We start from the raw sequence: 14,425 nt of genomic DNA, 5'->3' as shown, positions 1-14,425 counted from the left end.
GTCGGACACGACTGAAGCGACTTAGCAACAGCAGCAGCAGCAGCCCTCTCTATCACTCATACTAGAACAGAAGAGGTCTAACAAAACCTTAATTAACAGAAGGTGAACAACATATTTACAATGCTAATTCACAAAACTAATCTGAAGAAAAAGACAATCTACTTTAATGTGGAATACAGTAGTTCTAAAGTTATGGTTAAAGATGAAAAGAACAAAAAACTATTTAATCAGCCACCTACAGAATAGAAAAAGGGCAAAAACTGCATTTCAGAAATGATACATCACTCTGGAAAAGCTTTGTTTTTACAGACATTCCTCTGGAACTGTCAGGCAAACGTTTTTATAGTCTATTTTTTCTCACACACACTCATGATACACAGCATAAATCAGACATGGGGCAATAAGGCAACAAACATTCTCTCAGACCAACAGAAAGCATAGCAAAAATTGTCTATTTCTTATATAATTTTTTAAAACCTACATTCCTTATTTTTCATCTTCCTGGGAGATAAAAAGGTAAGAGAGTATTTTGGAATCATACTTCACAAAGTATGATAATTTTTGCTTGGTTTAAACAACAACAGAAACAACAGTGTGTTATTTTGAAAGGGAACCTAGCCCATTTAGCCTTACGAAGTTCTATTCCTAAAATCTGGACTATTAATACATGCCAAAACGAGAAAAGCAATTTACCTTCAAAATGCTAGGACATTTTTGTTTCTGCTTTAAAAGCTTTGTGGCTCTGGAGGTTAATTAACCTTTCACGTTGGGTACTACGGCATTTTCTCGATGAATGAAAATAAAGAAAATATGATTATTTTCTTCATTACTATGTTCTTGAGGGAACAACATGACTTATGATCTAAAGAAGTTTTAAATTGTTGTATAGCTTTTGAATTAACTAAAGATCATATTATGCAAAAAACGATATTGATAATAACCAAAGAAAGCTGTAATTATCAGCAATCCCACCATTTGTCTCAGGGTTGAGGTTTCCTATACCTATATTTCGAAAATGTATAGTAATGACATTTTTTATAATATCAATGAATATAAAATCAAAGATTCAAAGACAATTTTTGCAGTTTGAAAATGTTATCTTTCCTCTGCTGCTCAAAGGCATAATACCATCTTCGCATAGCAGATGTAGCACCTCATGTTTCTGATATTGAAGATGACCAGGCACTGACTAGTCAAAATCATGTTGGAAAGAACATTCTAGCATGGGAAAAACAGTAAAAGTATATGTAAAGACAGTCACAGAGGGCTTTATTATTTATTTTCCTCTAGTAGTCATCGGCATATCGGTCACAGCTGGTAGTTTCCCAAAGGCTCTTTTCTTTATTCTTTGAACCTATTCTCCTGAGAAAGTAAATTCATTTATTCCACAAGCAATTACTTAACACCTTCTATGTGCAAGTCTCAAACTATGTGCATTGCCTGAGATTAAAGGAAAACAGAGCATGGCTAAAAGTAATACACTATGATTACTGAGGGACTTAATTTTACCCTAACTTTTTACACCAGAACTTTAAACATAGCCATTATTTGGCTATTCTCAACTGTTAATTTGAAAGTAAAAGTGAATTTAATTTTTCACTTACCTCTGAACTCTACTAACAATGGAACTGTCATGAAGAAAAAATAGCTTAAATTCAGTTGTAAAGAAGGAAACACAAAAAGACTTAATCACACACTAGACAAACACTTCTGAAAATTCAGAGTGATTGTTTAGTATAAAGTCTAGATTCAGAACTCTAATCCTTCTGAATTACTAACCTTTGTGGTATACAGCTTCTGACAAGGCTCCCCAAAATTCCCACCTCTTGGTATCCATGACTATATTTCATGCCCACTATGGCCCAGTTGGCAAGCAACCAAGAGAGGGCTTTGCTAATAGCTCATGCAGAAACAGTGGCCTCAGTCTAACAACACACAAGGAACTGAGCCCTGCAACAACCACACGAGATAGGAATTGAATCCTCCCTAGTCTAACTTTGAAATAACTGTAGCCTTAACAGAAACTCAGCCAGAAGACCCAGCTAAATGGTACCCAGATTCCTGATCCACAGAACTGTAACATGATAAATGTGTATTGTTTCAAGCTGCTATATCTTTAATAATTCGTTATACAACAATATATACCTAACATAAGCCTATCTGAAGAAAAGTATATACATGTGCTAATTCTGGTACATATTTTAGAGAAACAGGAGGCCTCTCTAAAGTCCACCAACTGAATTCCTAGTGGCCCAGAGATCCTAGACTAAGAAACCTCTGCTATGATCAACTCCAAACAATATGTACAAAAGGCCTGCAGAAAATTGAACCATGCTGTGTAGCTTAACAAATGTCAGAATACTTTCCTTCCATAAGGTATCATTAAGAAAGTTAAATTAATCTAAATATAAATACTATCTTAGTATTAACATTATCAAAGGTAAAAACAAGTCAAATTATACTAAAACATTACTTTAAATAACGTATTTCATAGTACTAAGTAAGTACTGAGGTTAAAAAATTGACTAAACACCATCCCTAAGTACTGTATGAGACAAACACACACACAAAATAATTATAATAAGGTCTGGGAGACAAACAGAAATTTGCAGACGGTATCCATTCATGTATGTAATACACATGACATATATGTATGACTTTATTAAATTTTAATTATAAAGTAAGTAAATACCTGTACAGTTTTTCCAAGTCCCATGTCATCACCAAGAATACACCCTCTTCTTTGGATGAAGTGTCCATAGAGAAACTGGGCTCCCTCCCTTTGGTAGTCTCTTAAATACCTATTGATAGTATAAGGAATAGAGTCTCCATTTTCAGATAATTGAAAAGGAACAGCTGACGATGGAAATTTTCGGTCTGGGAAATAAGGTTTTTCCAAATCTTCATCATCAAATATAAAATTCCTGGAGCAATCTTTAACAGACTTTACTTCTTGAAGTCTTTTAAGAGGTACTCTCCTTTCTTGAAAATCTGAATATAAGATGACTGCAAATGACTTCCCATTTTCATCCACTGTGATAGATTTTATGCTTGCTTCACAAAGTTTTTCATCATCTGGAGAAGGGGCAAGACATCTTTCTCCTGGATGCCATATATCTATAACAATAAAGGAGAAAATAAACTTTCCAAATCTAACTTTTAAAGTAACATCTCATTTATCCACTTCTATGAGAAAAAAAATATTCCTCACATAAATACCCTTCCCAAAATCTGAAACAAGACAAATCATAGGTATTTTCCTAAAGTATATTATCATAATAAAGGGGATATAATCTATTTCCAGTTTTTCTCACCCTGACTATGTGTCATAATCTCCCCATGCATGCTTAATCTATTTATTCTGATTAGGTTGATATGGGTCATGGGCATTTGGTTTTATTATTGTGGCTGGTTATTACTGCTGAATTCAAAAGGTGATTCTGAAGCACAGCCAGGATTAAGAACCACTTAGTTAAATATTCATGACGACTCATGAACATTATGTGTAACATTCATAATATGGCAGAATACCTGTGAATAGGACTTGGTAATAGGTAAGCTAAAATCCTCTGAACAGCTATATTTTTGTGATTCTTCTGTTTGCTTTTTTAGTTATTCCATGTCCTTTTTCTGAACAAAGCTATTTCTTCTCACTGTCAATCCTGCCGTTTCTAAACCGTTCCTTGAAGTTGTATACAACTAATAAAGGGAATCTCCAGTTCAACAGCAGAGTGACATGTACCAGCTTTATCACAGCTTTTTCCATTCAAAGTTTTTAAAAGCTGAGGTTCTTAAAAACGAGATGAATTCTAAGATCTCTTTCTGCTATCATTTCATTATCCTTTGAAACGTCTGACTTCTCTCTATGTATGAATTCATTCTGTGCTTAACTGAACAGCTATTTTATTTTGTATTCAGAAAATACAGTACTATGGAGTGGGGAGGGAAGCCTCTACAGAGTATAATATTGGTACAATTAAAAGGTACCAAATAGAGGAAATTAAGTAAAAATAATTTTCCTAATGGGATTTCATGTAACAAGAATTCCAGAGGAATTGTATGGCTACAATTGTAAGAATATTAGGAATTATTTTTTCCACACATTTCTCACAGAGATCATATGATCATTGGTAGTTTCCCAGGGTCTTTCTAATGATTCTGAATTAGGCTTTTATAATATTCATGATTATAACTAGTATGTCTATATTCTCCAGTAAGAATAGCTCATTATGCTATTCCCCATGTTATTCCTCAAAAGTAAAATCATTATTCTAACTTTGATAAAGTTGTTTTTATATAACAATCAGAAGCACAGCAAAAAAAAAAAAAAAAATCTGTTCTCCCACTCTAATTTTGCTTTCAAACTGTTTGAGAATTATTACAATCTTCTAAAAATGTTCTAATGTGAAAATAACACTCTGATTCACTATACAGAGATAAGTCAATGGGCCCTATTTTCATAACAGTACTATCTGAACCTTAAAACCTATGTTAAGCCTTAAGATAAGTCTTAACACATTACTTGTTTCATATGATTTGTCTGCCTATCCAGCATATGCCTTGTAATTTTTTAGAGCTTTAATTCATTAACTTATTATCAATGTATATGATTTAATACCAGCTATTCACCAGATACTGTACCACACTATGCGTATAAAAATGAAGAAGAAAAATGTCAAAAATGATAGTCATTAAACCTTGCTTGAAACTAGTCTTTCCCAATTTCATTAAAAGGAATCACTGTCTAGCCAACTTTTCAAGGTAGAAAACCTTTCAGTTCAGTTCAGTCGCTCAGTCGTGTCTGACTCTTTGCGACCCCATGAATCGCAGCACGCCAGGCCCTCCCTGTCCATCACCAACTCCCGGAGTTCACTCAGACTCACGTCCATCGAGTCGGTGATGCCATCCAGCCATCTCATCCTCTGTTGTCCCCTTCTCCTCCTGCCCCCAATCCCTCCCAGCATCACAGTCTTTTCCAATGAGTCAACTCTTTGCATGAAAACCTTTAGTCAGTCCGTATTCCTCTTCCGATATTACTCCCTACATTCAATCCATCAGAATGTCCTGGTGGTTCTACTTCAAAAAAAAAAAAAAAAAAAGCCATCACTTTCCTCCATGCCACCAACTCTTCAAAATAACTATTGGCAAACTTCTTCTGTAGAGTCAAGATTTTAGCTGTTTATTATTTTAGATTTTGCAGGTTTTACTGTCGTTTGCCTTTGTAACACAAAAGTAGCTACAGACACATAATCAAATGGATATGGCTGTGCTCCAATAAAACTTTATCTACAAAAAAAAAGTGTCGGGCTGAATTTGGTTCTGACTGTAATGTGTCAACGTCTGGCTTTCTCCTAAATTACTGCTATAGACTCCATTCTTTACCCATTCTCTCCACTGACATTATCTCCCCACTACAATCCATTTTCCACATAGCTGCAATATAAACTACTTAAAAATATTTATTAGTAAATCTTTAATTTAAAATCTTTTAATAATTACCCACTACAGAAAGAATAAACTCCAAGCTCCTTACTATGGTCTATGTGACCCTGTATCATTTTCCCCTACTTACCTCTCCAGCTTAAAATCTATCAATATTCCCCTTGACTAAAGCATACTAGACAGGTCTTCTCTCACTTATTGTTATGTCATCGCCTCATAGATTTTGTTTCTGATCATCTTATTTAAAGTACCCCACTATTCTGTACCTGAGTATTTTACTGCCTGTATAGCACATATCACAATGTTTAATTATCATGTTTACTTTTTAAAAATCTTTCACTAGAGAATAGTATCTTTTCCAAAAAAATATCTGTATTGTTCAAAATTTTATCCCCAGGGCCAGCACACAGTAGGCAATCAATAAACGTGCTGAATATATTAACAAAAACACATTCCGAACCTCATAGAACCTTGATATCTAGTGAGAGAGACAAATACTAAAAAGTTCACACATGTGAAATTGTTGCTTTAAGAGTGCTGTAAGAAAGAGGGACTAAAGAAACAGTTTAAAAAGGAAAGAAATCTAAGCAAAGAATGTCAGTCGGGGGTACATATAGCAGGTGCAAAAACCTCATGGGCTTCACACAACAATCTATAGAAATCTATTAAAATTTGGTTTCTGAGTTTGGGTAACTTGTAGAACTAAGGAGATTCAGTTAAGTTTGATCTAGGGCAGTATCTCTCAGCAGTCAAAGTCCAGAACAAATAGTTTAAATTAGGACGATTTCCTTTTGGACTGAATGGGGGGTAAGGCTCCTTACAATCTGGCCCCTGTGTCCGCTTTAACTTCATTTCCTTCCTTTCTCCTGATTTCATCCCAAACTTGCCTTCTAGCTGTTCTTTAACCATGACAAGCATACTCCCATCTTCGGTCCCTGAGATTTCTGTTCTGTCCACCAACCCTCTCCCTAAATCCCAATGTGACTGATCCTCTCACTTCATTCAGGGTTCTGCTCAAATGGCATCTCCTCAGAGGTATCTCGGAGAAGGCGATGCCACCCCACTTCAGTACTCTTGCCTGGAAAATCCCATGGACGGAGGAGCCTGGTAGGCTGCAGTCCATGGGGTCACAAAGACTGAGTGACTTCACTTTCACTTTTCACTTTCACGCACTGGAGAAGGAAATGGCAACCCACTCCAGTGTTCTTGCCTGCAGAATCCCAGGGATGGGGGAGCCCGGTGGGCTGCCATCTATGGGGTCACAGAGTCAGACATGACTGTAATCACTCAATCTAACATAGCACTCCCTGCCACTCTCTCTTCCTTTACTCTGCTTGATTCCATTTTCAGAAAAAATTTGAAATATCTGTTATTGGTTATCTACTTCAGTTCCCCAGAGTAGAGACAATTTGTGTTCACTGCTATATTCTGGACACTGAGGACAATGTTTGAAACTCAAATACTTATCAGATAACAAATATTTATGTAGAGCTAACATTTTGAGGTTTATGTGTGCCACACATGCAATTTATACACAGTAGTTCATTTAAGCCTTACAACAACCCTACTTCCCTACTTCACTACGTTCACTACTTCATGTAAATACTATTAGTTCCCTTTTATAAATGGTGAAACAGATAAAGGTTAACCACAGCCACACAGCTAGAAAGTGTCAGAGCCTGCATGTGAATCAAGCTATCTGAACTTGTAGCTACCATGCTGTACCAGTACACTCATGAATGAACAATTCCTTGGAACTGAGCAGTCCTCAGTTCAGTTCAGTTGCTCAGTTGTGTCCGACTCTCTGTGACCCCATGGACTGTGTAGCACGCCAGACTTCTCTGTCCATCACCAACTCCCAGAGCTTGCTCAAGCTTATGTCCATCAAGGTAGTGATGCCATCCAACCATCTCATCCTCTGTCATCCCCTTTTCCTCTTGCCCTCCAACTTTCCCAGCATCAGGGTCTTTTCTGATGATTCAGTTCTTCACATCAGGAGGCTGAAGTATGAGTAGCCCTGCCTCCTTTTAAATGAGATATGAACATCCCAGTTACTATAATCTCCACTCAGCAGCTTCATCTACTTATTTTACCTGCCAGGTTTCTAAAGATATTTGTATCTGTGGTCCCTGAGTGATAGTGTCATCAATTTCTAGTCTTCAGAGCTGAGGCTTGTTACTTAGAAGTCTCTGAAGTTTGGTTCTATATTCCTCATCTATTTAATCAGATCAGTATCTTCCTCAAAATAAAACATGTAAACAATCAGCATATTTCTAGGCACAGAACAAGCATTCAATATCTGTAAGTTTTTGTTATATCACTATTAATAATGAAAACTATTAATTTGGGGGCAAGAGGACATCCCAGATGACTTCTGGCAAATAACCATGTTCTCCCTAAACCACTCTTAGTGACCTATTAAAGGTGACCCTGACTCAATAAATATAAATATAAATACACATATAAAGCTCTTTGTGTAATAAACTGAACTAATCTCAATCTATATTCACCACTTAATAATGAACCTACCATTCCCTAAGGACTGAGGCATACAACAGAGAATAAAAATACCAAACATTTACTTAGTGTTTACTATGAGCCAGACACTGGGTCACGTTAAGTGCTTTGCATGACACCATCTCAATTAATAGTCATAAGAACTCAATCAGCAATGATTTCAATTTCACAGATGAGCAAACTACGCAAAGTTGCTCAGCAAATGACTGTCAGAGCCAGCACTAGATCCAAGGGCAGTCTGACTTCAGAGTCTCTCAACAGTGAATCACAAAGAACCAGTCCCAGCTCTAGATGCGGTCCACTATCTCTATCTGTCACTCACAGAGGCCACAGGGTAAAACCCCGACCCCAAGGGAACTGGCATGAACAGGTCCAATCCTACACAGTCAAGACAGGTGTCTGGGCAGAGAGGCGAGCTCGGAGCTTATACCTTTGCTGTTGGTTTCCGCGCGGGGCTTCGGGGTAGACTGATCCATCTGGCCAGGGGGAAGGGCTTGGCAGCCAGGTTGCATTTAACACCCCACGGGCGGCAGAGGACCGCCAGGAGGAGGTGGGCAGGCGGAGGGTGGCAAACTCCACCTTCCGCCACCCTCCGTACATCGCCCTCCCCTGGACCTCGACGTCACGGCACGGCGGGAGCAAAGGTGGAGCCTGATGGGGTCCAGGGAGAAGGGACGGTGGCCTCTGCGACAGCGGCAGAGCCGGAGGACGCTACGGAAGCTGGCAAGGCAGCGCTCACCTACTAGCCTGGCGCTCCGCCGGCGGGGGAAGACAACTGGCTGGCTACCTGACCCTTTACCCTCCCTCTCACTGTTAGGCCTCCCTTTGCAGCCCAGCGTAGCTTCTAACCCGAACTCGGAAAATCCCGCGAGAACTGGCTCCGGTGCAGTCCTCGGGATCTCACGATAACAAAATCTTGGTTTACATGGGCGGAGCATTCTACCGGCCGTCTTTCCTCTAGAAAGCGTGCAACACAAAGATCCGCGGTAGTTGCAAGTAGCGCGGGCGTTGGTATCGCTTACCCGCCTTGTGCGGCTGTTGTGGCTGCAGAGAGAGTCTGGAAGGTGGCCGTGGGCGTAGACCTGCTGAGGGTCATTTAAGGACCGGTAAGAAAGGTGACGGCCTAGCAGGAGACCATCGTCCCCGCTCTCCTTTGTCCATGGGATTCTCCAGGCAAGAATATTGGAGTGGGTTGCCATGTCATCTTCCAGGAGGACAAAGTCACATCTCCAAGTGCAGCTGGGAAAGATTATTTGGTTTTAAGGGCTCATATGATAAAACTGGGTCCTCCAGTAATCCAGGATACTCTTCCCTTGTCAAGATCTATACCCTCAAGCACATCAGTAAGATTCCTTTGCCATATAAAATAACATATTCATGGGTTCTAATAAGATATGAACATCTTCGGAGATCATTATTCTGCCTACCCCAGCGTCTTAATGAGGAAAACTGTGGCTATTTCCTCTGCAAATAGATATCTATTTTTGACAGATACTAAAAATCAGCATGTTTTCATAAAATGCTTCATCTAGAATAGCAGTTGTTGCTGTTTACCAGCAGGTAGAAATTTTGTATTGAAGAGAAACATCTAATTCATCCATTAACTATGTGTTACATGGCCCTCAGATATGGTTCAGAGATTAGACATTTATCCTCACTGCTTCAAAGTCCTCACCCATGACAGACTCATAATAGTGATCCACCTAAAAAGGATTATTGTAAGAATTAAATAAAATAAATACAACACCTAAAACAATATCTACTCATAGTAAGAATTTAGTAAGGAATAGTATTGCAATATACTGTTGTTATCAATGGAATTTGTCCACTTGAAAGTTGCATTCTGCATAGCAGTTGCTTCAGTTTAATATTTTGGCCAATAGTTGATAATGCATTATTAGATTAGAATTTTAGACTAGATTCTAACTTAAACAGCACGGATTGTAAGGCATATTTTCTAGGTACAGCTGAACAAAACTTATTACTATCATTACATGCATCTTGATATTAGAAATTTTAAAATGTAGAAAAAAAAATCTTGGACTTGATGAAATATATCTATTTTACTTAAATTCTGTAAATTTTGTCCCTAAAATCAATAGCAATTGGAAATTCCAATCTAGCTTATTTTTTTGTCTTACACCTATTAGAGAAGACATTTGATTTTGCCCTCCACTGAAATGACTAGTTATGTAATGTCATATTTTTCCAGAGGTCCACTGATTTAACAAAAATTTTAGAAATATTGATTTAAATGAAAGGGATCATCTGGTTGATGGAATACTCTTGTGACTAACGAAAGCAGTTGTTTTTGTTGTTCAGTTGCTCAGTCATGTTCGGCTCTGTGCAACCCCATGGACTGTAGTATGCCAGGCCTCCCTGTCCCTCACCAACAGAAGCAAAGGGAACCTCAATTTCTGAATATTTCTTATTTAATCTCACCACCATTGTTATGATGCATGGTGGAGTAGAAATAATCAGGACATAAAAATATGTTTTAGTGAATGAGATGCCTCACAAAATTAGACATCCTCAAACATTCCTTTCCCGATTTAACAACAGTGTTTGTCTCAGCCCATTACAGTGATGTCTTTGTCTAGGTGCTAATATTGTAAACATCCAACACGATAATGGGACACTGCAAAGTGAAATTAAAAGACTTGTGAAACATTCAGGAATTCCTAAAGTCAATATAAATTATATTGGATAGCTACATCACATGTAAAAACTGTTGGCAAAGTCGTATCTAGCAAAATTAAGCATGTAAAAACTACAAAAAGAGAAAAAACACAGATGATGTTAGCACAGACATTTCAAAAGAATATTACTTGACTATCAAAGAGATCCTTGAGAAAGATGATTAAACCTTGTAATGTTTTACAAAAAAGTAGTCTTTCTTTATGTTCCCACTCAGGAGTCAAAATTGTGACCTCCAGATTGTGAGTTAATCAGCAAAAAGGCGCAAGAAAAAATAAGTATATGTTTTAGTCCATTTTGGTTGCTATGACAAAATTCTGAAGACTGGGTAGCTTATAAACAGCAGACATTTATTTCTCACAGTTCTGGAGGCTGGAAAGCCAAAGATCAAGATGTCAGCATGGTTCTATTCTGGATAAGGCCCCCTTTTATTCATAGCTGGCCCCTTCTTGCTGTGTCCTCATGTGGTGGAATGGACTACAGATCTCTGTGGTATGTCTTTTTGAAGAGCACTAAAAATGGCAACCCACTCCAGTATTCTTGCCTGGAGAATCCCAGGGACAGAGGAGCCTGTTGGGCTGCCGTCTGTGGGGTCGCACAGAGTCGAACATGACTGACGCGACTTAGCAGTAGCAGCAGCAATCCTATTAATGCAGATGACACCACCCTTATGGCAGAAAGTAAAAAGGAACTAAAAAGCCTCTTGATGAAAGTGAAAGAGGAGAGTCAAAAAGTTGGCTTAAAGCTCAACATTCAGAAAACTAAGATCATGGCATCTGGTCCCATCACTTCATGGGAAATAGGGAAACAGTGGAGACAGTGACAAACTTTATTTTGGGGGGCTCCAAAATCACTGCAGATGGTGATTGCAGCCATGAAATTCAAAGACACTCCTTGGAAGGAAAGTTATGACCAACCTAGACTAGATAGCATATTCAAAAGCATTATTTTGCCAACAAAGGTCCATCTAGTCAAGGCTATGGTTTTTCCAGTGGTCATGTATGGATGTAAGAGTTGGACTGTGAAGAAAGCTGAGCACTGAAGACTTGATGCTTTTGAACTGTGGTGTTGGAGAAGACTCTTGAGAGTCCCTTGGACTGCAAGGAGATCCACCAGTCCATCCTAAAGCAGATCAGTCCTGGGTGTTCATTGGAAGGACTGATGCTAAAGCTGAAACTCCAATACACTGGCCACCTGATGCGAAGAGTTGACTCATTGGAAAAGACCCTGATGCTGGAAGGGATTGGGGACAGGAGGAGAAGGGGACGACAGGGGATGAGATGGCTGGATGGCATCACCAACTCGATGGACGTGAGTTTGGGTGAACTCCGGGAGCTGGTGATGGACAGGGAGGCCTGGCGTGCTGCAATTCATGGGGTCACAAACAGTCAGACACAACTGAACTGAACTGAACTGAATCCTATTAATGAGAACTCCATCTCATGACCTACTCATATCCCAGACCTCACATTGGGCATTAGAATTTCAATATTTGAATTTTGAGTGGGCACACATTCACCATAGCAGTATGAAAATATTAGACAGTGCAAGAAATTGAGTCTCAAGAGTTTTAGTTGATTTTCAGTTCAGTTTAGACAGGTCACGTATTGCTAAAGCCTGGCTTGGAGAAATTTGAGCATTACTTTACTAGCATGTGAGATGAGTGCAATTGTGCGGTAGTTTGAACATTCTTTGGCATTGCCTTTCCTTGGGATTGGAATGAAAACTGACCTGTTCCAGTCCTGTGGCCACTGCTGAGTCTTCCAAATTTGCTGGCATGTTGAGTGTAGCACTTTCACAGCATCATCTTTCAGGATTTGAAATAGCTCAACTAGAATTCCATCACCTTCACTATCTTTGCTCATAGTGATTCTTCCTAAGGCCCACTTGACTTCACATTCCAGGATGTCTGGCTCTAGGTGAGTGATCACACCATCGTGATTATCTTGGTCATGAAGATCTCTTTTGTACAATTCTTCTGTGTATTCTTGCCACCTCTTCTCAATATCTTCTGCTTCTGTTAGGTCCATACCATTTCTGTCCTTTATTGAACCCATCTTTGCATGAAAAGTTCCCTTGGTATCTCTAATTTTCTTGAAGAGATTTCTAGTCTTTCCCATTCTATTGTTTTCCTCTATTTCTTTGCACTAATCACTGAGGAAGGCTTTCTTATCGCTTCTTGCTATTCTTTGGAACTCTGCATTCAGATGGGTATATCTTTCCTTTTCCCCTTTGCTTTTGGCTTCTCTTCTTTTCACAGCTATTTGTAAGGCCTTCTCAGACAGCCATTTTGCTTTTTTGTATTTCCTTTTCTTGGGGATGGTCTTGATCACTGCCTCCTGTACAATGTCATGAACCTCCATCCATAGTTCATCAGGCACTCTATCTATCAGATCTAGTCCCTTAAATCTGTTTCACACTTCCACTGTATAATCGTTAAGGATTTGATTTAGGTCATACCCGAATGGTTTAGTGGTTTTCCCTACTTTCTTCAATTTCAGTCTGAATTTGGCAATAAGGAGCTCATGATCTGAGCCACAGTCAGCTCCCGGTCTTGTTTTTGCTGACTGTATAGAGCTTCTCCATCTTTGGCTGCAAAGAATATAATCAGTCTGATTTCGGTGTTGACCATCTGGTGATATCCATGTGTAGAGTCTTCTCTTGTGTTGTTGGAAGAGGGTGTTTGCTATGACCAGTGCATTCTCTTGGCAGAATTCTATTAACTTTTCTCCTGGTACTCCAAGGCCAAATTTGCCTGTTACTCCAGGTTTTTCTTGACTTCCTCCTTTTGCATTCCAGTCCCCTATAATGAAAAGGACATCTTTTTGGGGTGTTAGTTCTAAAAGGTCTTGTAGGTCTTCATAGAACCGTTCAACTTCAGCTTCTTCAGCATTACTGGTTGGGGCATAGGCTTGGATTACTGTGATATTGAATGGTTTGCCTTGGAAACGAACAGAGATCATTCTGTCGTTTTTGAGACTGCTTCCAAGTCCTGCATTTCAGACTCTTTTTTTGATTTTGATGCCTACTCCATTTCTGCTAAGGGATTTTTGCCCACAGTAGTTGATATAATCGTCATCTGAGTTAAATTCACCCATTGCAGTCCTTTTTTGTTCGCTGATTCCTAAAATGTCAACGTTCACTCTTGCCATCTCCTGTTTGATCACTTCCAACTTGCCTTGATTCATGGACCTAATATTCCCGGTTTCTATGCAATATGTTCTTACAACATCGGACCTTGCTTTACAGCATTTGAACTTGCCAAATAAGTAACCTAAACCTTTAAGTTTACAAGTCAGTATTATGCAACTGTATGACTGTACTTAACACAAATTGTACACTTTAAAATGGGTGAAAAAGTTAAATTTTATGTGATAGGTCTTTTTTTAAATATACTATCATTAAAAGACAAAAGAAAAAACTTGCGTCAACAGAAGGACAGTTTGCTTTTTAAATCAGGTATAATGAAAGATACATAGTGAATGGAGGGTTAGTGTTAGGAAGGTGATGAGTATAACCTCTTGAACCTTACCAATGCTGTTTTTACTTCATAGACTCATTAAATATTAGAACTTGAAGAAATCTTAGGGATTCCATGATCCTGCACTCTAAAGAAAATATAGTTAGAATATTTGTTCCAGGTCACAAATAGAAATAACAAAATCAGGATGAGAATATGTTTCCTGATATTTATTACAGTATAATAAGTATATAAAAATTTTCACAGAAGATATTTTTATATTTGAAAAATTAAATACTGTGATGTAGT

The 14,425-nt window shown here is 38.4% G+C and overlaps 1 protein-coding gene across 2 annotated transcripts in view; it reads right to left on the bottom strand.

Annotated features, from left to right (window-relative positions):
• ERCC6L2 (ERCC excision repair 6 like 2) overlaps nucleotides 1-8,831 on the bottom strand; it is a 151,092-nt gene extending 142,261 nt beyond the window's left edge. Inside the window, exons 1-2 of one of the 2 annotated variants that reach the window (XM_040245234.1) lie at nucleotides 8,390-8,831; nucleotides 2,693-3,117 (exon numbers count right to left, since the gene is read on the bottom strand). In XM_040245234.1, the coding sequence (XP_040101168.1) occupies nucleotides 2,693-3,117; nucleotides 8,390-8,471 (507 nt within the window). In that variant the 5' untranslated portion in view covers nucleotides 8,472-8,831. The remainder of the gene's footprint in view (nucleotides 1-2,692; nucleotides 3,118-8,389) is intronic. The other variant, XM_040245244.1, reaches the window with a different exon arrangement.
• Between the last annotated feature and the right edge of the window lie 5,594 nt (nucleotides 8,832-14,425).

Source organism: Oryx dammah, unplaced genomic scaffold (genome assembly GCF_014754425.2).
Source record: "Oryx dammah isolate SB20612 unplaced genomic scaffold, SCBI_Odam_1.1 HiC_scaffold_1, whole genome shotgun sequence".
In the NCBI taxonomy this organism is placed as follows: Eukaryota; Metazoa; Chordata; class Mammalia; order Artiodactyla; family Bovidae; genus Oryx; species Oryx dammah.
Note: the sequence above shows the minus strand (reverse complement) of the source record. Positions and strands in the feature narration are given on the sequence as shown.